General features: G+C 39.2%; 1 protein-coding gene and 1 pseudogene across 2 annotated transcripts in view; both read left to right on the top strand.

Moving 5' to 3' along the window:
- Positions 1-24,512, top strand: part of NSF (N-ethylmaleimide sensitive factor, vesicle fusing ATPase) — a 166,940-nt gene that overhangs the window by 123,783 nt on the left and 18,645 nt on the right. For both annotated transcript variants that reach the window (XM_030923020.1, XM_010389038.2), the window contains exons 16-17: positions 10,807-10,873; positions 13,117-13,196. In XM_030923020.1, coding sequence (XP_030778880.1) covers positions 10,807-10,873; positions 13,117-13,196 — 147 coding nt within the window. The remainder of the gene's footprint in view (positions 1-10,806; positions 10,874-13,116; positions 13,197-24,512) is intronic.
- Positions 1,919-3,106, top strand: LOC115894781 (annotated as a pseudogene).

Below are 24,512 nucleotides of genomic sequence, written 5' to 3'. Positions count from 1 at the left end.
TTGATAAATATGATTTAATCTTCAAATTGTTGAAGCCTTTCAAGGTAGAGTTTTAGATGAGTGGAAGGCAAGGGAGTATAAAAATAAGTGCCCATACAAGCTTATTCAAAATTATTTTAATTCGTGACTCACTGCCCAGATCATCTATGCACTCTTAAACTTATAAAAACGATTTCTGCTTCAGCAGTATAATAAATTTATATTAGAATTTTTGGTTTTCCGGCCGGGCGCGGTGGCTCAAGCCTGTAATCCCAGCACTTTGGGAGGCCGAGACGGGCGGATCACGAGGTCAGGAGATCGAGACCATCCTGGCTAACACGGTGAAACCCCGTCTCTACTAAAAATACAAAAACTAGCCGGGCGAGGTGGCGGGCGCCTGTAGTCCCAGCTACTCGGGAGGCTGAGGCAGGAGAATGGCGTGAACCCGGGAGGCGGAGCTTGCAGTGAGCTGAGATCCGGCCACTGCACTCCAGCCTGGCGACAGAGCGAGACTCCGCCTCAAAAAAAAAAAAAAAAAAAAAAAAAAAAAGAATTTTTGGTTTTCCTTGGGGGAAAAATACTATTCTTTGTAATTAAAGTTCAGAAAAGAGAAAAGAATGAAGCATAGGTGTCTTGGAAATATATTAGGAATATTACAAAATCTTTCCCTGCAAATAGTTTTCACATTGTTACCTAATGATAGGTTGACAAAAGCCTGAGGGCTTAAACCAGTCTAAAGATGCTAAGTCTTCCAGGTTGTTTTTGAAAATGAAATGTAAATGTCATTCTTTAGTATAAGTTCTAGTCTGCCTCCCACTACTGTTCTTGCCCCTCCATTTTTAGTGTGAGGATGGGAAGAACATGTTTTATTTTTTTTTCAGAGCACAAATAATTTATAAAGTTTTATATTTCTGGAGAAAACCTTTCTTTTGTTGTAAGTGCAGAAAATAAGGTAGCTTTTTCTAATTACAGAAATAATTTAGAAAATACAAGAAAGAACAGAAGAAAATAAAAATAAATTCATGTTTGTCCTTCAATTCTCTTTACCACTCAGACACGCATATACACATGAACACATTTACCCCTCCCTTATATATTGGGGATTACATTGAAACATACTGGTGTAAACTTGCTTTTTTCACTTAAAATATTATGAACTTTTTTCAGTGTAACTAAAGCTTATCTGAGTATTATTTTAAATTAATAGCTGTCTAATATCTGAACAGTCCCTTTTTTGTTGTACGATTAGGTTGTTTCCAGGTTTTTTTCATAATTGTAAATAATATGTGTGTCAAAGAGTTATCTATACTCCCAAGGTCATTGCAGCAGTATTCACAGTAGTGGAATGGAATCAACCGGAATGTCCCTCAGTGGATGAATGGATAAAGAAAATGTGGTACATATACACTGTGGACTATAACACAGCCATTTAAAAAGAATGAAATCCTTGTCATTTGCAACAACATGGATGAAGGAGCTGGAAGACATTATGTTAAGTGAAAGAAGCCAGGCACAAAAAGTCAAATATCACATGTCCTCATTCATATATGGGAACTAAACAATTGAACTCACGGAGGTAGGGTTAGAATGATGGTTATCAGAGGCTGGGAAGGGTAGTGGAGATGGGATAATAAGGAGGAGATAGTCAATGGGTATAAAAATACCATTAAATAGAAGTTAGAAGTAATAAGATCTAGTGTTCAACAGCACAATAAATTAACTATACTTAAAAATCATGGGCCAGGCGTGGTGGTTCACGCCTGTAATCCCAGCATTTTGGGAGGCTGAGGTGGGGGGATCACGAGGTCAGGAGTTCGAAACCAGCCTGACCAGCATGGTGAAACCCTGTCTCTACTAGAAATACAAAAATTAGCCAGGTGTGGTGGCACACGCCTGTAATCCCAGCTACTCAGGAGGCTGAGGCAGGAGAATTGCTTGAACCTGGGAGGGGGAGGTTGCAGTGAGCCGAGATCACACCCCTGCACTCCGGCCTGGGCGACAGAGCGAGACTCTGTCTAAAAAATAAAATTATGTATAGTTCAGGGAGAGGGTGTGGTGGCGGTGGCGATGGCAGGGAAAGAGTTGGAGCAGTGCCAGTGACAGGCAAACAAGGTGACGGAAATCATGCTTAACAATTTCAACAAGATCCTGGAGCATGATGGGAAACTGGCCGAACTGGAGCAGTGTTCAGACCAACTCCTGGATATGTGCTCAGCCTTCAGCAAGACAACAAAGACCCCGGTCCACACGAAGTGCTGGGAGAACATCCGTTGCTAGATCTACTTGGGGCTAGTGGTGGGTGGTGGCCTGTTCATCATCCTGATTGAGTGGCTGGCCATCTTCTTCCCTCGGAGCAGTGACACCAGTAATGCCCCATGGACCAGGATGCAGGTACCACCTCAGGGCCTGGGGACTGACTCAGCTGGTTGTGAGGGAGAAGGTGGCTGCTCTGGCCAGTTCTGATCTCCAGAGAACCTTGGTGTTTGCTCTACCCTGACCCACCCCAATGAGTGCCAAAAGGCAGCCCCAACGTGTGCACCCCTGCATTTCCTGTCACGTCACAGACTGGCCTTCGAGGGCACCCTGCTGTACTGGCCATGCGGGGCCAGCCCCGCCTGAAGCTCAGTAAAAGCTGTTGTTTGATTTTTTAAAAAAATTATGTATAGTTCAAAATAACTACAAGAGTGGAAATTGAATATTCCTAACAAAAATAAATGATACATGCTTAATGAGTTTCACAACTACCCTTATTTGATCATTACGTGTTTTATACTTGTATCAAAATAGTGCATGTACTCCATAAATAGGTATAGCTATTATGTAGCCATAATAACTAAAACTTAAAAATTTATATAAAAACAGTATTCCATAGGACTACCAAACTAGGGAAATTACTGCCCCCATTTATTAGATTTTTCTTCACTAGAGTAGCATAACATGACTGAGATTTTGGGCTTGCTCAGCTCTCCACACTGACCAGCCGAATGACCTCGGATACGTCATTTAACCTATAAGCCACCGTTTTTTCATCTGTCAAATGAAGACAATAGCTGCATTATAGGGTTATTATGAGAATTTGATGGTAATTTCTGTAAAGTATCACACAGTGCCTGGGATATAATATGAAATCAATGAAGTGTACTGGTTATTTTTACTTATTCTTTTTTTTTTTTTTTTTTTTTTTTTTTTTTTTTTTTTTTTGAGACGGAGTCTCGCTCTGTCGCCCGGGCTGGAGTGCAGTGGCCGGATCTCAGCTCACTGCAAGCTCCGCCTCCCGGGTTTACGCCATTCTCCTGCCTCAGCCTCCCGAGTAGCTGGGACTACAGGCGCCCACCACCTCGCCCGGCTAGTTTTTTGTATTTTTTAGTAGAGACGGGGTTTCACCGTGTTAGCCAGGATGGTCTCGATCTCCTGACCTCGTGATCCGCCCGTCTCGGCCTCCCAAAGTGCTGGGATTACAGGCTTGAGCCACCGCGCCCAACCTACTTATTCTTATACATACGTTTTTTATTATTTCCTTATGACAAATTCTCAGAAGTGTGATTGCTAAGGTAAAAATATTAGTATTGTAAAGATATTTGATACATAGTGCTATCAAAACTCTTAGGTAAAAAATACTCTTGGTTTTATAAGCCTACCCCTTCAGAAATTTGTGCTAGTTTACACTTGTAGCCTCGTCATATAAGATATGAGTTTCTTGGGATTCGCACCCGTACTTGATATTATTAAAATATTTTTGCCAGTTTGATAGGCAGAAGGTTAGCATTTAATTATTTATTTAGCTACATTTCAATGACTAAATGTTCACATTTAAAGATTTTTCAAAATGTTTTGCAATGACAATAGTCTGTGAAACTCAGAAATATGTAACACATTAATTTTTATTAAAGACTTGTGATCTGAATTAACTAATTCATAGAGCATCTTTACATACCATTTGATTACTTAAACCAACAGGTAAGAGTTTTTGTTAGTAGAGAGGGCTGTTAGGCTTGCTTTAATGAGTACATGAGATTTGATTATAATTACACTATTGCCTCTTTTTCACAGATGGATGGTGCTAAAATACATGAAAGTAATTTATTCTCAATTAATTTAAAATTCACCTTGTACTTCTCTTAATTTGCTTATTAGTGAATCCTTTCTCCATGGATAAACTCCTCAACACTGCTGAAGTATGTATGAGGTATTGTCCTCACATTCTGGGGGGTATACCATATGTTCCATTAAGATATTTGAAGTATTCACAGACCTTCCCCTTCTCCCCTATTTTATGTTTGCTTCCCAAACTTCATTCTATTTTAAAATTTTAATTCCTTTATCCATTTTTGCATCAATACTTTTTTAAAAATCTATTTTACTAGTTCTGTTCATGCCATTAAATGAACAAAAGAAGAAAGCAGAATTTGATTTTAGCTAATTACCTAATCTTGATGCTTTCTGAGTATACAATCAGTAGAGATGAAATAGAACAATCAGATAGAACTAAATTGTTTGAACAAAACTAAGTAAAACTACCAGTGATTTATAAAACTGTACCCATTAATAACATGATATAGTCTTATTTTCAAAGGATTGAAAATTAATGGAAGAAATTTTCCTTTGCACTAGCTTTGCAAGAAAGAAATAATCTTCTTTGAATATCCTCCTGTAAATCCCACTGCAAATTGTAGTCTGCACAGAACAGAATCATGATGCCTAATCCTCCTCTTTTCATGGTTTAGTCTATACAAAGAGTAGAGCTGGAAATGGGATCTTTTGACAGCAGTTACTAAGCAACAGAATTTGGGTGTTTTTGGTTAACATCCTAATATATAATGTAGCTGATTTGTTGAAGTTTGTGCATTCATTAACTGAGAGAAGTGGGCACTCCGGAAGTGACTACAGTCCCTGTATGGCGGGGGGTTGGGTATTTGTTGTTGTTTTGTTCAATACACTGTGTCTTTTGGCACTTGTATCTCTTTGGCATAGAAAGGAGGCTGGTGCAGAACTTTCAGACCTTGTGACTTTTTATATTATTAAGCATACCCTTCTCTGTGGCTCACAATATGTGAAAATGTAAGATTTTTTTCCTGAAAAGCAGGGAGAACAAATAAAGGATTTTAAGGTTATTCCAGGAAGCTTTAGAGCTTTGCCAAAAGTTTAGGTCCACTTCCTGAGGCAGTTTCATTAGCAGACAGCTAATGTTTGCTTGGTCTACTCCCAAGTTATTTTTAGAAACTAGAGATTATTACTGATAGGGCCCATTTGAATTTGCTCATTTACGTTTTTATATGCTCCCAAATATGATTAGAGTATGCTTTTAACTAATCACTGACAGATTTACTGCATTAGAGATTTTCTAAGCCATCAGATTCCTACAGTCATCAGATTTCCACTAACTAGTTACTTCACGCCAAGCTCTTCAGAATTGAGATGAACTATTTCAGCCCCCAGAAGAACCAGAGTGTTTGGCTTTGCTTACCTAAGAGCACTAAGGAGGTCCCAGAGGATGGAGGGCTGAATCTCCTGAGAGCATGCTTGTCGTGGCTTGTGATCCGGAAAGACTGGGATTAATGGAACGAATGCTGGCGTGCTCCCATTTGCACTTGTGTAGACTCTGGAGCCCATAGCTGCTGCCCCTCTCCCACACACAGGTGGCTCCCCACTTGTCTGAAGATCCCAGGAGTGGGCTCTGGGTCTTAAGAGCTTGCCATGTCCTTGAGCACCATATTCAGACCTGCCCCTAATCCCTGTGTGGCAGAGCCCTGCTTCTTCTGTCCCTCAGTCTCACGGAGTGCGTGTGGCATACTCTTGCCTTAAGCCCAGGCTCCCCACACTCTGGGTTGTCTCCCATGCCCTTCCAGCCTGTGTCATACCTCCACCTTTGCATGCAGGAGAGGTTACAGTTTAATATGACGATCTCATTACGTGCACAGGTGGACATAATGGGCTTCTGTGTTTTCTAGAGCTGCTCTTCTTCCTTTAGAATAGACCTCTCGTTATTTCATGAGACGCAGGCTGACTGATGCCACTCTTTCCCACATTGTTTCCTCCTTCAGTTCTTCCTGTTTTTGTTGTTGTTGTTTTTTTTTTTAATTTAGCCTTCTCTTTCAGACTTCCCACCTAACTCTAAGACCCTATATATACGTTGATAATTTTATCTGTTCTACAGGAAACTTCCTAATAAAACTAGGCTGACTACACATTCTTTTTTTTTTTTTTTTTTTTTTTTTTTTTTTTTTTTTGAGACGGAGTCTCGCTCTGTCTCCCGGGCTGGACTGCAGTGGCCAGATCTCAGCTCACTGCAAGCTCCGCCTCCCGAGTTTACGCCATTCTCCTGCCTCAGCCTCCCGAGTAGCTGGGACTACAGACGCCCGCCACCTCGCCCGGCTAGTTTTTTTGTATTTTTTTTTTAGTAGAGACGGGGTTTCACCGTGTTAGCCAGGATGGTCTCGACCTCCTGACCTCGTGATCCGCCCGTCTCGGCCTCCCAAAGTGCTGGGATTACAGGCTTGAGCCACCGCGCCTGGCCGTGACTACACATTTTTAAGACTAATTTTCGGGCGGAATCTATAAGATACGGTCCTTACCTTCTTACCTCCACCCTCAGCCCTCCTGGCATCTTCTGTGTTGGGGCATCTTTGGATCTAGAGCAGGCACTGTGTTACCTGCTGTGTGCTATAACTCACGGTGAGTTTGGCACTTCAGTTATACTAGTCTGACTAGGGCAGTTTGTACAATTGTACTTTTCTTGCATCTTTCTTTCCAGTACCTCTCCTCCTTTTGGGGTTATCTACATAAAGTTGTGGTGCAGCTTCCCGGCTCAGTATGTAAATATCTCACTTGGATTTTACTGTGGCAGCTAACCTCATGTACTTGCCAACCAACTCTGAGTATCTTCTTAGAATTCTGCTGGGGCCTGAGCCAGAAAGGGTGAAAGGGACTAAGGGACTGAGGAGACTAGGCAGAAATCGTGGATCCTGGGAAGAGTTAGGAGCACAGGTTACACTAGTGACTAGATAAGGAAGAAAATGTATGTGTGAGAAGAGAAAGGGGTATGTGTGTGTGTATTTAAATTAGAGCAGAGTAGCTACCCGGAGGAGTTTCAGTTGACTGGTTACCTGAAACTAGTCAAGTTACAACTGGAATTGCACGGCCTTCGTCATGGTCAGTGTGTTAATAGAGCTTGCTCTGAGTGCACCTCTCCCTCTGATAGTAATTAGTACAGAGACCAACTGCAAAAAACAAAAACAAACATCACTACTTGATATTAACTGACTGCTGTAAGTATTTTTCCTCTCACATGTTATGTGTAGGCCATGCAGTAAACTGTGAAGTGATTTGAAATGCTTTGTGAATTACAATATCTGAGATAAGTTGGTGAGACTACATATTATGTAGCAACTCATCATCAGTTTAGACCTAAGCAATGTCCTAAGTAAGGTCCTTGCAGCCATATAAGCTGTATCTTGTTTTGAGAAGGAAAAACATAGAACTACTACAACCAGCCAGGCTGTGGTGTCCCAGGTCCCTGTGACTCTAATTCATGATCTCACAGCCTGGTGGTCAGAGTTATATGCTTACATCAGAGCTTTTAGTAGAATTCTGAAATATGTTTTGAAAAGCAAAGCATTATTTTCAGTGATTCCTTAAAATTACCTGAGTTTATAAGATACCACATTGACTGCCCTGTTGGTTCCGTCTTCAAAAAAAATAGCAAAGAACTGCTGTAGAACTGCTTCTGAGCTTTTCAGTTGTCTTGAGTGTACCAACTCAAAACCAAAAGGAGCCATCATTATGTATCAAGAGACAGAAATAAATACCCTATTCTCATTTTCTCTTTTTCTGTGTTTGGGGAGGAGGAGATAAAAGGCCCTTCTCTTCTTGCTCTTTAAATGTACTCATGATCCATTCTCAAACCAGCTTCACCTCTGTGTTTTATTTCAGTTGCCAAATCAGGAAGGATCCTTGACTACAGTTTTCTCTTTTATCACCACACCCATTCATTCACCAAGTTCTTTCAGTTCCTCCTCCTAAACATCTCTAGATTCTATCCACTTACCAGCACACCCACTCCCTGGCCACCATCATTTCTCACCTGGAATTCCACAGTCTCAATTAACTTTTATTCCCCTCTAATGCTTTTCTATACAATCAAGAAAATATTTCTAAAACATAAGCCTGACATGTCAGTCCATTGCTTATAACCCTTTAGTGGCTTTTTATTGCCTTTACAATAAAATTTTAACTCATGAAATTTGTAAGACTCTTTACATCCAAGTTCCTTCATCACCTCTTCTAATTCATCTCACCTACCATTCCACTGACATTGACAACAGCACCACTTTATTTTAATTCTTATTGACCGTTCCTGCAGTGTTCCTGAATGTTCACATCTCTGTGTCTCCTAATTTTCAGTATATTCTCCTTAGAACACTTTCTTCCACCCTTTCCACTGGTTAACTGTTGTTCATGCTTCAAATCTCAGGTTAAGTGTCACTTCCTAAATTTAGGAGACTGTCCTGTCTCCCTAGGTCCATTTAAGAGTCAAGATAGGCTGAGTTATGCTGCATTAAAGAACAACCCGAAAATCTCAGTGGCTTAACACAACAAAGTTTATTTTTTATTCACCTACTATATCTCCATCATGGCTGAGACAGTGAGTTCTGTTTATTATATTTTCTCAGAGACTCAAACTAATAGTTAATGGAGACCCCATCTTACATGTGATTCCATGATAGGCAAGGCGGGAAAAGGAATATGGTGAATCATGCAGTGACTCCTAAGGCTTCTTTCAGAAAGGGGTATATTTCCCTCGTATTTCATTAAGTAAAGCAAGCCCCATAGTTATGCCTAACTTCCAAGGCACTGGGGAAATACTGCCTACCCTGTGCCCCCATATCATCTTGTATTTCCCCTAGCCTAATAATGTCATGCTTTATTATAATTATATGTGCCTTGCTTCCCCAACTCTAACTTTTGTGAAAGTAGGATCATTGTTGTCTTACTTATTATCCTCTGCAGTGCCTTCGTTAATGCTTGATACACAGTAAGAATTCAAAAATATTTATTGAGTGAGTGAATGAATAAGGCAGCACTCCAAGACTCAGTCCTTAGGCCTTTTTTCTTCTTCTACCATTTCTCCTTGAAGATCGCTTCCGTTGTCCTGGTTTCAGCGGTCCTGAGAGTGATTTCCATTCCCTGACTTCAAGCAGATATCTCCAACTTCTCACTCAATATTTCTACTTGAATTTAAATGCGTAAATTTATTCTTTTAGTAAATACCTCTTAATTATTCTCTAATAAGGCATTATATTAAATGATATGAGGATACAGAGGTAATTAAGACAGTGCTTGCCATCTGAGGGCTTGCAATCTAGTATAATACAAGAACAGTACAATGAATCAATAATATATACACGTAATATACAAAATCCTGTGCCAAAGGAGAAGACAAGTGATTTATGGCAAGATTGAATTGAAACTTGTATTGTTTCAACCGTTGAACCTATAGAGCAGACATCATTACTGAATTCTGCTCTGTGCTGGGCACTAGACGTAACACGAACAGAGTAAAGCTTTTACCCACCTCACCGTCCAGTGGGGAGACAGATAGCTTAAGATGAAAGGATAGATGGAGTTTAGACAGAGTGTAGGAGGGTGATTAGGGGGTAAAGGGATGGTGCATAGGAAAGCATTTTCACCAGAGGGGTTGACCTGATTAAATATCTGAAGAAATTGTCCATATTTATGCCAGGAAAGATGTAAGGAAGGAACTGAATCAAGATGGTCACAGTGAGACTCTATTATGGTAACATTTCTTAATTGTTAGGAATACTTTAAAAACCAAGTATACACAGGTTGTTTTTAAACCTAACATGAAAAATAGTTCATATCGTGAGTTTGATTTTATTTCTGTACCTAATTATAAATCTTCAGTGGTTAAAAGATACCCAGAAAGGAATATATGCCATTCCAAGCAAGATGTTGGTGTGGCTGGGGATAGGGTTTACTATCTTGGTGTACTGAGATTGGTTATCAACCAGAGAGACTGGGCTGGGATGCAGAAACTAATTCTTACTCATGACACCAATGAGATTTCCTGAGCCCCACCTATAGTTTCTGGAATAGGACCTTCATTTCCAAAAAGGCTAGTTTCAAGGCCTTGAGTACTTCTATTCAACTTGCAGTTAAGCTAATTCTTCTATCTGATTTGAAATTACTACATCCTTGCCAGGCTAAAACAGTTCCTTCACTGCTTAATTTCATTCTCATTTCCTTGTCCATCTTAAGACAGTGCATTCATGTCTTTTGTCTGGTTTTATACGTACATCTATCTGATCCTTCATACTCAACCTTTAATTCTTTTGTAAGCTCTTTTACCATTACGGTCTGATTGGAGTTGACAGAATTCTGATCTTTTGGTGTTATTTCTGCTTAACAGAGCCACAATTCCTACAGACAGTAAAATGACATCCAGTTTTATTTTACACCTCTCTTACGGCTCCATCTAGCTCTTGAGTCCTGCAGGACACTAAAGTCCTGCTCCTGACATAGATACCAGAGACAGTGTGATAGAAGTGATGGGACGTGTCAGTTGATTAATGATCAGCTAGTCCCCAGCATGCCCAGGTGTGACACACACAGCTGTTAGTGCTGAAAACAGCCTTAGCCTACTCTCTGTTCATCTGTGATCCAGTTGTGTCAATTCTAATTTATTATAGTCCAAACTGTTGTTGTTTTCCTGTGCTTTGTTTAGTATTGCTCAAGAAGTAACTAAACTTCCTGGAAATTGTCATAACTATGGAGGACAGTGAGATAATAAATGACTTTGTTTTCTTTCAGATCTTTGATGATGCATACAAATCCCAGCTCAGTTGTGTGGTTGTGGATGACATTGAGAGATTGCTTGGTGAGTCCTAACTTCTGCTGTTGTATTATCTTTGCCACATTACAGCTAATATCTCAAAAGTTACAAGAGAAAATTAACAGATATTTATAAACTGTAGAGCAATAGAAATACCTTTCTTTGTCTTATAAGGAAATATAATGTTATCTCTTAAATAGCTGACATCAGTGATAGTATTCGTTTTAATACGCCCTGTGACTGTAACAGCATTATAAACTGCTTTCTTGTAAGGGCCCGCGTCTTATTTTGTATCTTCCAGTGTGCACTTGCCATAGTAAATGATGAATAATTTTCATTGATGGATATATCTGTTATTTAGGACCTCTGTGCTGCCTATAGCTCAGAAATCCACTTGTGAACTTTGACAGAACTAATGAAAGAAGGGTTTAGGATCACAGTGAAATCCGCAAATTCACTAAAACACTAAGGGCAGAAGTTGTAAGCTCTCTGCACCTCAGTTTCTGCTCTTACAAAGCAGACTATAATCCCTCTCTTGCTTATCCCACAGAGTAATTGTGAAGACAAAAATGGGATAATAAATCTTGAAAAAATTTTGTAAGTTAAAAGTGCTCTATAGTAATTTTTAAAATATGTATTAAATATCTCCTATGTTGAAGTGCACTCCTACAGGATACAAACATGAAAAAGACTTGGTCCTGGCACTTAACTCATAAGAAATAAACAGCAAGGAAGTGCCAGAAAGTTGTTGCTAATTTAATTTCACTGCAAAATTAAATCAGTCTGACATAAATTCATTACAACAATGGCTCAGAAAGGGGTAATAAACTCTATTGAAATAGAACCCCACCTGGTGACTTAATAACATCTGAAAATACTACCCAGTGTCCGAATAATCCCTTCTTCCTTAAGCTGTCCATAATGCTGTAGTCATGATTTCAAGCTAACTGTTCTTACTGCATTTTTCCCATCATTTTCAGACTTGCTTTTGGTCCTCTGTTATTTATTTTTTTAAGTTTTGGCAGTGTTTGTTATAAAGCAAAGCTGGTGTATCTGTGAGGTCTCCATAAATTGATAGTGGGTTTGGGTCTGCTAGGTTTGATACATCTCAGCCCAGTTTATGGGATGATTTCTTTAAAAGCTTTTAGGCACAAACTCATAGCTCTGTGTAAATTCCTTTGTCTTAACACAATTGAGGTGTGTGGTCATAGCAACACTACCATGTTGGGAATGTGTGCCCTCTGAGTACATTTCACTGGTGTGAATGGTTATCATCTGTACATGCTTGCTCATTTATTCAACAAGCACTTGCTGAGCCCTTCCTCCTCTGGTAGAAGTGTTAGAGTCTCAGAAAAAGAAGATGCTGCATGTCTTTATAACATATGTTGGCAAATGTTAATGCAGAGTAGAATGTGCCATGTATTTTGGATATTCTGGTTTTTATTTATTTATTTTTATTTTCCCTCACACTGTTCTCATCTGGTGGATAGTCTGAAAATGGAGGGATCAGTTTTGACCTCAGGGGGCCTGCGAGTAGCTCTAAGCACAGGGCAGGGGTGCATATGCAGTATGCAGAGAAAACTAAGCAGGTGGCATTTACGCTGAATCTTGAATTATTGGTAAATGTTTAACAGGCAGGATGTTCTGTTAGAGAGTTATCTGTTCCTTACCATCTGAGGGCCAATCTTAGTGGTTCTGCCATTGTTTCAGTTTTGTTGAAATTCCTTATTTTCCCCTTTGTCCATTTTCTAACATCATGTTTTAATATCAGTGTACTGAACTGCCATGGTTTGCAGTAACTTCTTAGAAATGCTTGGTAAATACCCCTGAGATTTTTTTTCCTCTAAAATATCCCAGAAAAAAACGTCTACATGAACTCAAAGTGAATATTTAGAAGCTTTTTCAAAAAGTTTATAGAGCCGAGTACAGTGGGATTATGGTAACCTATAAACCCAGCTAACTGGGAGGCTGAGGCAGGAAGGTTGCTTGAGCCCAGGAGTTCAAGATAAGCCTGGGCAACATAGCAAGACCCTGTCTCAAAAAAAAAAAAATTACAGATGAGTGTTCTTATATTTTAAGCATTTAGGTTATTAGAGATTTTTTTCTCATTATAAATAGTTGTATGACTGTTGTTTAAGACTGTTTACTCTTTAAAATTTTTTTTCTTTTTCTATACATATTCTGCTTATGTAGGGACTGTGTTTACTTTTGATTCAAAAAAGAAACTGAATGTTTGGAATATGTACATGTGGATCAAATCCCTAAACATAATAATATTTCTTTTCCAGATTATGTCCCTATTGGCCCTCGATTTTCAAATCTTGTATTACAGGCTCTTCTCGTTTTACTGAAAAAGGCACCTCCTCAGGTAAAATAATACTACTGATGTGGAATGTTTTAACAAAGGGTTTTTCAGTAAATTGCATATAATGATGCAGTCTCTAAATAAGCAGGTTATCATAAACATAAAATTCTGTTGTTGAAAGGATTTTGAAAGGTCATCTGGTCTTCTGCTTAAGGTAAATTATTTTCTCAACATAATTTTCCCATTCCTTTTCTGAAGAAATCAAAATCCCACAGTTTCTGTGTGGGATACAACAATTAGCATTGTATTTTGTTGTTTTGTAAGTTTTCCACCATATTATATATCTCTACCACCTCCAACTCCCAAGGGAGATTATGATATTAATAGAGAAGGCATTGAATATGTTCCCATTTGTTTCATTTATAATTTCATGGGTTTTCCTAAAAATTTGTTTATGGGGATATTTAAGTTTATTTTCTTTGGGCAGTTAAAAAAAAAAACTATTTTTAACAGATGATCTGGAGTTATTTTTCTTGGGTCATGTGGCACTTTTGAGGAGTGAATTTATAGCCAGGATCTTGGTTCCTGTGGTTGCATTTTTACTGATGTGGCTATTAGAGACTTGTGATTTTGGTAGGTTAACAAATTTAAAACCAACCTATGAAGGTTGGTTAAATATGATAATTATGTAGAGGCTGCCAGAGCATGTTTGGCTGTGTCACAAGACATGAGTTCTCTTGATTGATTCTGCATGCTGTAACCTTGAAAAATGCCAATCAAAGGCAGGTACAAAGCAGTTAAACACTGACTTGAAAAGCATCTTAATGTCTGTATGAGAATCTCATATTTAAAGTCAGAAATAGAAACTAATCTGTAAGGAAAACATTTACTCTTAAACTGGTGAATCTAATTTTTAATTTAACAGTTACATACGTGCGTGTATTTTGCACTTAAAAGTAAAGGACTTGTCTTGGTTTTCCTAGAGTTTTTTTTAACTTCTAAAATAGTGAGAAGAAACATAACCTATAACAGTCTTGAAAATTTACAACATATATGTATTGTGGAAGGATTTTAAAATCAGCTTTGCATAAACCATCATTCCTAATAATTGGAGTCTTAGCTTATACTAAGGGTGAAGTTAGAGAAATGAGTGTATTTTCTCTTTCTCTGATTCCTGCAGTATTTTCATAAATAAGTAAACGTATATATCTAAAGTTGCTGAAACAGAAATAATTACCCCCAATATCTACATATATCATGATTCCTCCAGTATTTTCATAAGTAAGTAAAACGTATATATCTAAAGTTGCTGAAATAGAAATAATTACCCCCCCAGTGTCTACATATATCATGCACACACAAAAAGACTTTATCATATCAGCATATTAATTTTAAAACCTATTAGAATGTGGGACTTTTTCTAGGCATTTAAATTTATTTCTTAAAATATTTCTTTTTTTTAGCTGAAAATAATTTATGCTAAAAGTCACTTGGGAGAAGGAAGAATAACTTCAATGCTGTCTTATACTTTTTGTTCTTTACATTGTTAAATACTATACACATTGATTTAAACAGAGGTACACCCCCTTGGCTAAGAAGCATTTGTGATCCAAAGTAGATACTAACAGAAATAAACAGAAACTATTAATGAATGACCTGCCACACCAAGATTTAAGAATAATTTTTTCTATGTTGTAAAACTTATTGTAAGATTTTTGAGAGAAGGAACATTATCTTATGCTTTTAAATCTCACAGCCTATGGCATAGAGGTTTATACATATGTGATTCACCAATACCTTATCAACAAAAAAATTTTTTTAGTGTCTTTTCATTTTAGTGGGCTTAAGTGTTTTCATATTGCTGGAGTTTATATTTAGACAGGGCATGATAAGAGTGAAAACATTCAAAAATAAGTAAAGTTCAAATGGCCAATAAGTATAGGAAGAGATACTCAACATCATTAGTCATCAGAGAAATGCCAGAACCAATAGTGAGATACCACTCACTGCATACCTGCTAGAATGGCTATCATCAAAAAGTCAGATAATGACAAGTGCTGGTGAAGATGTGGAGAAATTGGAACCTGTATGCACTGCTGGTGAAAATGTTCCTCAAGAGGTTAAGCATAGAGTTACCATATAACCCAGCTATTCCACTGAGTATACACCTACAAGCAATGGAAACATATGTCCACATGAAAGCTTGTATGTCAGTATTCATAGCAGCATTATTCATAACTAAATGTTTATCTTATAAAATCTGGTATATCCATATAATGGAATATTACTCAGCAATAAAAAAGGTAGTACCATACATGCTACAACATGAATGAACTTTGAAAACATGCTAAGCAAAAGGAGCCAGTCAAAAAGACCACATATTGGATGATTCCAGTTATGTGAAATGTCCAGGATTGGCAGATCTATCAAGACAGAAAGTATATTTGGGATGGCCTAGGCCTGGGAGGGGAGAATGAGAAGAATGAGAGGTCACTGCTAATGGGAATGGAGTTTCTTTTCGGAGTGACAGAAATGCTGGAAAATTGATTTTGGTGGTGTTGTGTATATCTGTGAATATACTAAAACACTGAATTGTACACTTTAAATGGGTAAACTATGTGCTCTCTGAACCATATCTCAAGCGGTTATATCTTTTAGAAGTGATTTAGAAGCTACTTAAATGATGAAAGGAGACATAGAGTTAGAAGTGAGGAGACCGGGCGCGGTGGCTTAAGCCTGTAATCCCAGCACTTTGGGAGGCCAAGACGGGCGGATCACGAGGTCAGGAGATCGAGACCATCCTGGCTAACACTGTGAAACCCCGTCTCTACTAAAAAATACAAAAAACTAGCCGGGCGAGGTGGCGGGCGCCTATAGTCCCAGCTACTCGGGAGGCTGAGGCAGGAGAATGGCGTAAACCCGGGAGGAGGAGCTTGCAGTGAGCTGAGATCCGGCCACTGCACTCCAGCCCGGGCGACAGAGTGAGACTCTGTCTCAAAAAAAAAAAAAAAAAAAAAAAAAGAAGTGAGGGGTGAGCATCCAAGGTACATGGCCCAGCTTGGGAGAAAGAAGAATTGGATCATTTAAAAAGAACATGGAATGAATGTATCTGAGGACTGAAGAGGAAGAATATAGAAATATGTAAGAAGTAAGAGATGTGGTTGCCTTAGTGATTGGAAATGGCAGGGGTTCTCTCTGAAGGGAACACCATCTGGTCATTAATCAGAATTTGGTGACTCTGACCTGGACTGCCAGATTACCTGCAGTATACATGAATCAGTGGCAGGATAAATTAATATTTGTAGTATTTCTAGTTGGTATATATTTAACAAAATAAAAATGTGCTTTGTCATACCACCTTGCTTTTTAAAATGTTTGTATTCTCTCAAGAAAATAAGAAGAAATTTTCAGGCTGATCCAAGTGTCAAGAATATTAGTCATTGTAAAGTGGAAGGATTCACTTTATCAAACTATTAGCATATAGGTTTTTCAGATGTTTTAGTTAAATATTAAAGGTATATTCAGCTAAATATTGTAGAAATGCTTAGAGTGGTAGAAAAATATTACTGGTAAGAAAACAGAAGTTGTGAGCATTTTTCTTTAAAAGGAGGAATTAACACACAATACAGTAATCATATCAGTCACTGAATCCTCAATTTTGCATTTGTTGAATTTCCAGCTTTCACACAGAAAAATTGTGTGTGCATGTGTGCACACACTCAAATAAAAGAATCCCTTCAGGGGCACTATGTTGTTATGTATCCAGATATTCTCTTTTCTCCTTCTTCCCCTCCCCCACCACCCCTTCCTTCTTGTAAATTGGCTTATTAAAACTGGTTCCCAAGCCCTCCTTTTTTCCCTTTGTGATTGCCTTGGTCTTGGATTTTCAGTGTAGAACTAAAAATTCAAGTCAGATTTCAGTTACTAGGATAATTTTGTTTGAATTTTAAATTTTTCTAAGTATATGCATAGATTTTTAATGAACCTGGTATTTAGTGGATTTGCTTTAAATTTAGCTGCAGAGTTAATTTCATGATTGATTTATTAGCCCTCTGAAAGTATAAAAAGTGGTATCTGTAGTTCGTGAAGACTGAAAAACATCATCACATTTTGTTTAGCATCTTTTTAAAACCAATTAAAAGCTTTTCTAAAATGGATTGAACAGGAGAAAATAAAACATGTTCCCTAGGTCTTTATTTCAATCAAGTTTCCCTGTGTTCTGCAGGAGAAGAGATCGAGAGGGGATAGAAAAATTGAAAAGGGCTGTCCCAGCAGGGAGCCAAGCCGGAGAAAAGGGCTTCTCTGAGAACTCAGCAGCAGCAGCTAAGAAAGCTCCCAGCCTGCTTCATCTACATGCAGAGTCACACAAGGCATGGGGGTGCTCACCGTCACACAGAGGTTTCACATGTGCTTCCCTGCTGATTCCTGTGAAAAGCTAACAATTGGCTTGGAGGGTAAAAGACCACTGCAGTTCACCCTCCCTGAGCTGGACGTACAATTTGTCCAGTGTTAGGAAATGTCCGGCTTAGCAGTGAGAGGCTTGAAGACACCCCTCCTTCCAGTGAGATTCCTAACGCCATCTCTTTTACTTGATGATACTGGGGCTCTTTTCAAGTTTTGCAGATTTATGGAAGTTGAGGGGAATGTGCTTTTCAAGATCAGGAGGATGAAAGCCTTGGTCTTAATGTCAAGGAGGAAGCAGTAGTGAGTGGTAAGGCCAGGTAACTTCCTGCAGCCTGCAGCACCAGTGGCTTGATTATTTTCCTCATAGATCTCTTCTGCCACCTTTTTTTTCTTTTTGGGAGACAAAGTGTCTGAAAAGGAGCTCCTTGGGCTGTAAAATGACATGATTTCCCAGTTTCCTCAACAAGTGTGAGAGTAGTTAAGCCCATTAACCTCACTGTTTAATGCTGAGTTTGACACTTTTGTGCATCAAACTGGAAAACCTCATCTGTATGTAACAGGGTAACCTTGTAATTTATGGAGGAACAATCCTTCCTCAGTTCAGTGCTTCCCAACCTGTTTAGATCATGGTGCACACGAAAGGATAACATTTGATGATACACTTGGGTAAGTGGATGAGGCCACTCACAACTGGCCAAGGGTCTAGCCCTCCCAACAGCTGGCAGGAGTTGATATCTTAGTCCTCGTATAACTCATTTGAAGCTCAACAATTGGAAAACTCTTTGGAAATGTTAAACTTTTACAAAAAAAGAATTAACCACTCTAACTTCATAGCAGTATTACCGAAGTAGAACTCAGACCTAACAGTTATTAGTGTTTTGTCTAAATTTTATGATGTTGTTGAGAATAGTAACTTCCTCGCTCCTCTGACACCTAGGAATATTACCTAGTAAGAGAAATACAGCTTAAAGCTTGGAGGACCTAAGGTATGAACCAACAAGAAACTGTCAGCATTCTCGGGATGGGGACTTGGGCAGACACACTTGTTTCTGCATGAGTTTTGTTTTTAACATCAGCAGTCTCTAGACAACATTGCTTTTCATGTAGTCCTTACATGACATCTTAGCAGTCTTACTTCAGGTATGGTTATTAGGACGTCTTGGTATCTTGATAATATTAAGCAGCTCTTCAGGCTTTGGGTTGCTTTAATGAAATAAGCAGAAAATGGAAGAGACTCCACATCATGCAGGCCTAAACATGAGTATCTCTCCATCTATTTGTTCGAAATTAACTCTGGCTAATGACTATGATATGACTCAGTAAGATATATAACCACTTTAGGAAAGAGGCTTAGTCATTTTGCCAGACACATTAATTTTAATCCACTGATGTGGTGACTTTTACATTGGGCTTCATTTCTTTTATTTTTTTTTAAAAAAAGAGAAAACTATGACGATTGACAGCTTAGTGGCCTGCTTATTAAGTCACTGATATTAGATGGCTACTATATTTGTAATATTCTCTTTAGGTATACTTTGCTTAGTATAGTAGATTTTCTTGGAAAGTCCTATATAAATTGAACATGTATGTGTGTATATATACATATCTCTGAGGACAAAAGGAAATCTCCAAAGATGTGTGTTCTTGTTTTCTGGACAGAAAGATAATGTATAGTGAATGTATAGTGATCAACTAAGATGATGCCTAGTGAAGCCCTTTGTAAACCTGTGGACTACACAGATATATGGTATTAAAGAAAATATATATACATAGAGTATATATATATGTAGATTAATTTCAGATGTTTCAAAAACAATGAAATAGGCCAAACATTGTGGCTCATGCCTGTAATCCTAACACTTTGGGAGGCCAAGACAGGAAGATTGCTTAAGGCCAGGAGTTCAAGACCAGCCTAGGCAACATAGTGAGACCCAGTCCTTACAAAAAAAAAAAAAAGTTAGTCGAATGTGGTGGTGAGCATCTGTAGACCCAGCTATTCAGGAGGCTGAGGCAGGAGGATCACTTGAGCCCATGAGTTCAAGACTGCAGTAAGCTGATTCCCACCACCACACTCTAGCCTGGGTGATAGAGCAAGACTCTATCTCTAAAAACCAAACAACAACAAAAAACAGTGAAATAAATTCTTTTATAAAACTTTGCTACAGATATCTGCTGAACAAAATCAAATTTTCAAAATAGGGTTTTGTTTTGGTTTTGGTAGAGCACATCTATAGCAGATATTGATACCAGAATAAATTATATATGCCATTTTCTGATAACTCAAATTTAAATATTTAAATTTTAATCATCAGAAAAATGCTAATAGTGTTGAGACGAAATATTTTTTCATTGCTAGAATGTATTCTTCCAGCTCCATTGCCTTAAATAAGTTACTGTGGCATTCCATTAGCTTTGAAAGGTGTGGATTATAGCATTGTAGTATTCCATGGGTGCTATGACTGTAGTTAAGAGCACCCTTTCTGTAGAACTTACTCTTTGTATTGAACTTGAGGTTTAAAAAAAAAACAAAACCTAAGCCTTAGCTCATATATCATCTGGCTTTATAGCCTTGAACATCCCTTAATTTCTTGGTGTCTATTTCTTCATCTGTAAAATAGAGATAATTCCTCCTGTGTTAACTACTCTGTTGAGGGTCGACTAAGATAACGTACAGTGAAGCCCTTTGTAAACTAGTGTACTACATGAGCTGTCCAGGTGCAGTGGCTTATGCCTGTAATCCCAGAACTTTGGGCGGCTGAGACGGGTGGATCATTTGAGGTCAGGAGTTCGAAACCAGCCTGGCCAACATAGTGAAACCCCATCTCTACTAAAAATACAAAAATTAGCTGGGTGTGGTGGTGTGCACCTGTAATCCCAGCTACTCGGGAAGCTAAGGCAGGAGAATTGCTTGAACCCAGGAGACAGAGTTTGCAGTGAGCTGAGATTGTACCACTGCACTCTAGCCTGAGTGGATGGAGTGAGACTCTATCTCAAAAAAAAAAAAAGAATTTCCTTTGGATAGTCCACAGAACCTTTTCAGTTTGTAAGATAGGAAAACTGAAGAATGTATAATAACTGCTATATAGAGGAAGTTACTATAGGAAATGAGTTCAGAGCTCCCACTTTGGAATGCCCGAACCCAGCTTCCCTCATTTGCAGTACTAGGAAAAGAAACCTGCTTCCCCACCTCTTGTTCACTGAAATTTAGAAACTTCCTACAATCTAAGACAAATACTCTGGTCTGGGGATTAGGGATTCCTGTTGTAAAAAGAAGTAGGAAGTGGAGACAGGAATTGCCAAGATCATTAGGCCACCACCATGTTACACTTGTCCTCAGCCTCCAGGGACTGGCCCACCTGCTTCCTTTCCCTGCCACCACCTGTTGCTTGTGGCCACAGTTCCCCTTTTCCCTTAACTCATGGTGCAACAAAGTGGTACTTCACCGTTTCTTTCCTACCTTTCTGTCCCAGAAACAAGAATGCAGATCTTTGGAGATTTCCTGTGTCCTTGGGGCTCTCACAATGGCCAGAAGCCCTGGCCCTCACCCTGTTGATCTTGGATGGTAGGATTATAGGTGATTTCTTTTTTATTTTGCTTTATTGTTTCCTGTGCTTTACAGATTTTCTATAAGAAGCATATATTACTTTGACAATCAGGAAAAAATAAAAAAATATGTATACAATTATTTTTAACTTAGCAGTATAACTGTCAAAATTCCTTAATTCCATTTCTTTGGTACTAATTTGCTTTTAACCACTAGAGTTAAATGAGACTACCTTTATATCTAAGCTCATCTATGTATAATATATTTTTAACCTTGTTCTTTTTATGACTTAAGATTTAATTGACTATATGAAATATGCTGTGGGTTTTGGAGTAAAAGTGTGCAAGTGCCTCCTAACTCTCACAGTTGCCCTGGGAAGCCCACCTGGCACTAGGCTCAGTGCCATGCTCCCCATCTGAACTTACGATGGTTGAATGCCAATGTGACTAAAGTTGACCAAGATAAATGGTGACGTTGTCTTAGGCTTCATTGAAAGGAGAACGGAAGTTTCTTTTTCACCAAAAATATTTCTTTTGACATAAAAGTTTAAAACATTTCTTTAAGGAACATCTGCTTTTATTAGGATGTACATTTAAGAAATCCTTCTCAGTATAGAGATAAAAAGATGAATAAGACATTGTACCTGCCCTTAGACAGCTCATAGTCCAAGAACACTGTTCAATTGTGAAGTTTATGCACAAGGTGGGCACAGGTCAAGTAGCAAATGAAGGTTAACATCCAGCCCACATGCTGCCCCCAAGGAATCCACCCTGTTTTGGGACTGAATCTGCCCTGAGTAAGGTTACCAGATTTAGCAGATAGGAATATAGGATACTCAGTTAAATTTAAATTTCAGAAAAAATCACATAATATTTTAGCATCAGCATATCCCATATTTTGGTCAGACTTACACTGAGGGCTTTCTCTAGCAAACCTAGTCCTGAACAAGAGGAAGGGGGTGCCTTTAGCTCATACAAGGTGCTGGGGCTTGGGGAAGGAAGCAAGGGTGGCCACACTCACCCAGATGATTGCTTTTTTCTAATTTATTCACCTAGGGGTGTGTGTGTGTGTGTGTGTGTGTTTGTGTTTCTGACCCATGCAGAAGCTAACTGGTGTCCCTGTCACAATCCAGTGTGGGAGAAAGATGTGAAAACATGATGCATGTAGTTAGGTTTTATATGTTACATGGTTCCAGTAGAACATAAAGGAAAGTGTGGTCCATTTTATCTGAGAAGATGTGCAAATCATTCACAAATAGTAGTTCTTGATCCTGGTCTTGAAAGATGAGTAAAAGGGAGATTTAGTCAGGGCCATTGTGCCATGCTAAGGAATTCGAGTGCTGCAGCAATGGAGAGAGAAGGTGAAGGATTTACCTATGCCAAAATTAGCATATTATTATTGTTATTATTATTATTAGAGACAGGGTCTTGCTTTGTTGCCCAGGGTGGAGTGCAGTGACGCAGTCTCAATCACTACAGCCTTTACCTCCTGGGCTCAATTGATCCTCCCACCTCAGCCCCTGGTGTAGCTGGGACAACAGGTGCATCACCACCCCGGCTAATCTTTGTATTTTTTGTATAGACAGGGTTTTGCCATGTTGCCCAGGCTGGTCTCAAACTCCTAGGCTCAAGCAGTCCACCCACCTCAGCTTCCCAGAGTGCTGGAATTACAGGTGTGAGCCACCACACCCAGCCTAAATTTTTTTAATTAACGTACAAAATGATACTTGAGAATTTGAGGATATGTTCTGTGTACTTATCTTAGGCTTCATATGGCGTAGTTTCACTGGAGGGAAGAATAGGAATTCATAAGAAATTATAGGCTTCATTTTTTCTAAATGACTGAAGCTTAACCTCTTTAAATATCAATTGTTATACTTTAGCCTTTTTTAAGAGGAAAGAAATTGCTATGTACATTCTTAGTGTCTGAAGCAAAGTATAATAAATGCTATGTTAATGAATAAGGACCATCATAACAAACCATAATTGGTGGGTCAGTATTTTCATGAGTGGGACTCAGCAGGAACTGTTGGAATATACAGGACTCTGTCCTGGTGCCTGTTAGGTAGCTATAGTGTGCCCTGTTAGTTGAGTTTTGTGTACCTTTTCTTTTTTTAGTGGTTTTGCTATCAGCTGTTACTTGCAGGATCCAAGTGAATTGTGTCAGCTGGCCTGCCTCTGATGACTCCTTTTTCCAGTTTGCTGCTTTCATCTGCTATAAATTAAGGCAGGCAACCACCAGGATTCATGAGCTGTTCATACAGTAAGAGAACTAGGCTGTGGTCGGGCACAGTGGCTCATGCCTATGATCCCAGCACTTCGGGAGGCCAAGGCAGGAGGATCGCTTGAGTCCAGGACTTCTAGACCAGCCTGGGCAATACGGCGAAACCCCGTCTCTACTGAAAATACAAAAAAGACCGGGCATGGTGGCTCACGCCTGTAATCCCAGCACTTTGGGGGGCCAAGATGGGTAGATCATTCAAGGTCAGGAGTTCGAGACCAGTTGGCCAATATGGTGAAACCCCGCCTCTACTAAAAATACAAAAATTAGCCAGGCATGGTGACAGGCATCTGTAGTCCCAGCTACTCAGGAGGCTGAGGCAGGAGAATCTCTTGAACCTGGAGTTGGAGGTTGCAGTGAGCCGAGATCGCACCACTGCACTCCAGCCTAGGCGATAGAGCAAGACTCTGTCTCAAAAAAAAAAAAAAAAAATTAGCTAGGCGTGATGGTGCACACCTGTAATCCCCAACTGCTTGGGAGACTGAAGTGAGAGAATCACCTGAGTCCAGGAGGTTGAGGCTGCAGTGAGTGGAGATCGTGCCACTGCACTCCAGCCTGGCAAACAGAGTGAAACTTTGTCTCGAAAAAACACAAAAACATAAAACTGGGCTGCAGTGAGCTGGAGAGGCCTTCCAAAGAGCAAGGCCCCATTTTGACTCCTGTGGGTGCCTTCCTCTCCTGAAAAAAAAAAATGACATTTTCCATCTCTTGGTACAAAGCTGAATATATTACTCTTATTAATATTGTCTTCCACCAAAAAGTTCTTTTTTTCTGATTTTTTTTTTCCTGGAGTACAGTGGTGCGATCTCAGCTGACTGCAACCTCTGCCTCCCGGGTTCAAGCAATTCTTGTGCCTCAGCCTCCCAAATAGCTGGGACTACAGGCACGCACCACCACACCCAGATAATTTTTTGTATTTTTAGTAGAGATGAAGTTTCACCATATTGGCCAGACTGGTCTCAAGCTCCTGGCCTCAAGTGATCCACCCTCCTCGGCCTCCCAAAGTGCTGGGATTACAGGCCTGGCCTGATTTTAAAAGAAATTAGAATAATACTTTCATGGGTTCCTCAAAGTTTCATAGGCCCTGGGCGCTGTGCCTAGTGGGTAAGTTGTCCTTGCCTATGAGTTTTAAAGTTACTTGAACCTCACAT

The sequence above is a fragment of the Rhinopithecus roxellana genome, chromosome 19 (genome assembly GCF_007565055.1).
Source record: "Rhinopithecus roxellana isolate Shanxi Qingling chromosome 19, ASM756505v1, whole genome shotgun sequence".
In the NCBI taxonomy this organism is placed as follows: Eukaryota; Metazoa; Chordata; class Mammalia; order Primates; family Cercopithecidae; genus Rhinopithecus; species Rhinopithecus roxellana.
Note: the sequence above shows the minus strand (reverse complement) of the source record. Positions and strands in the feature narration are given on the sequence as shown.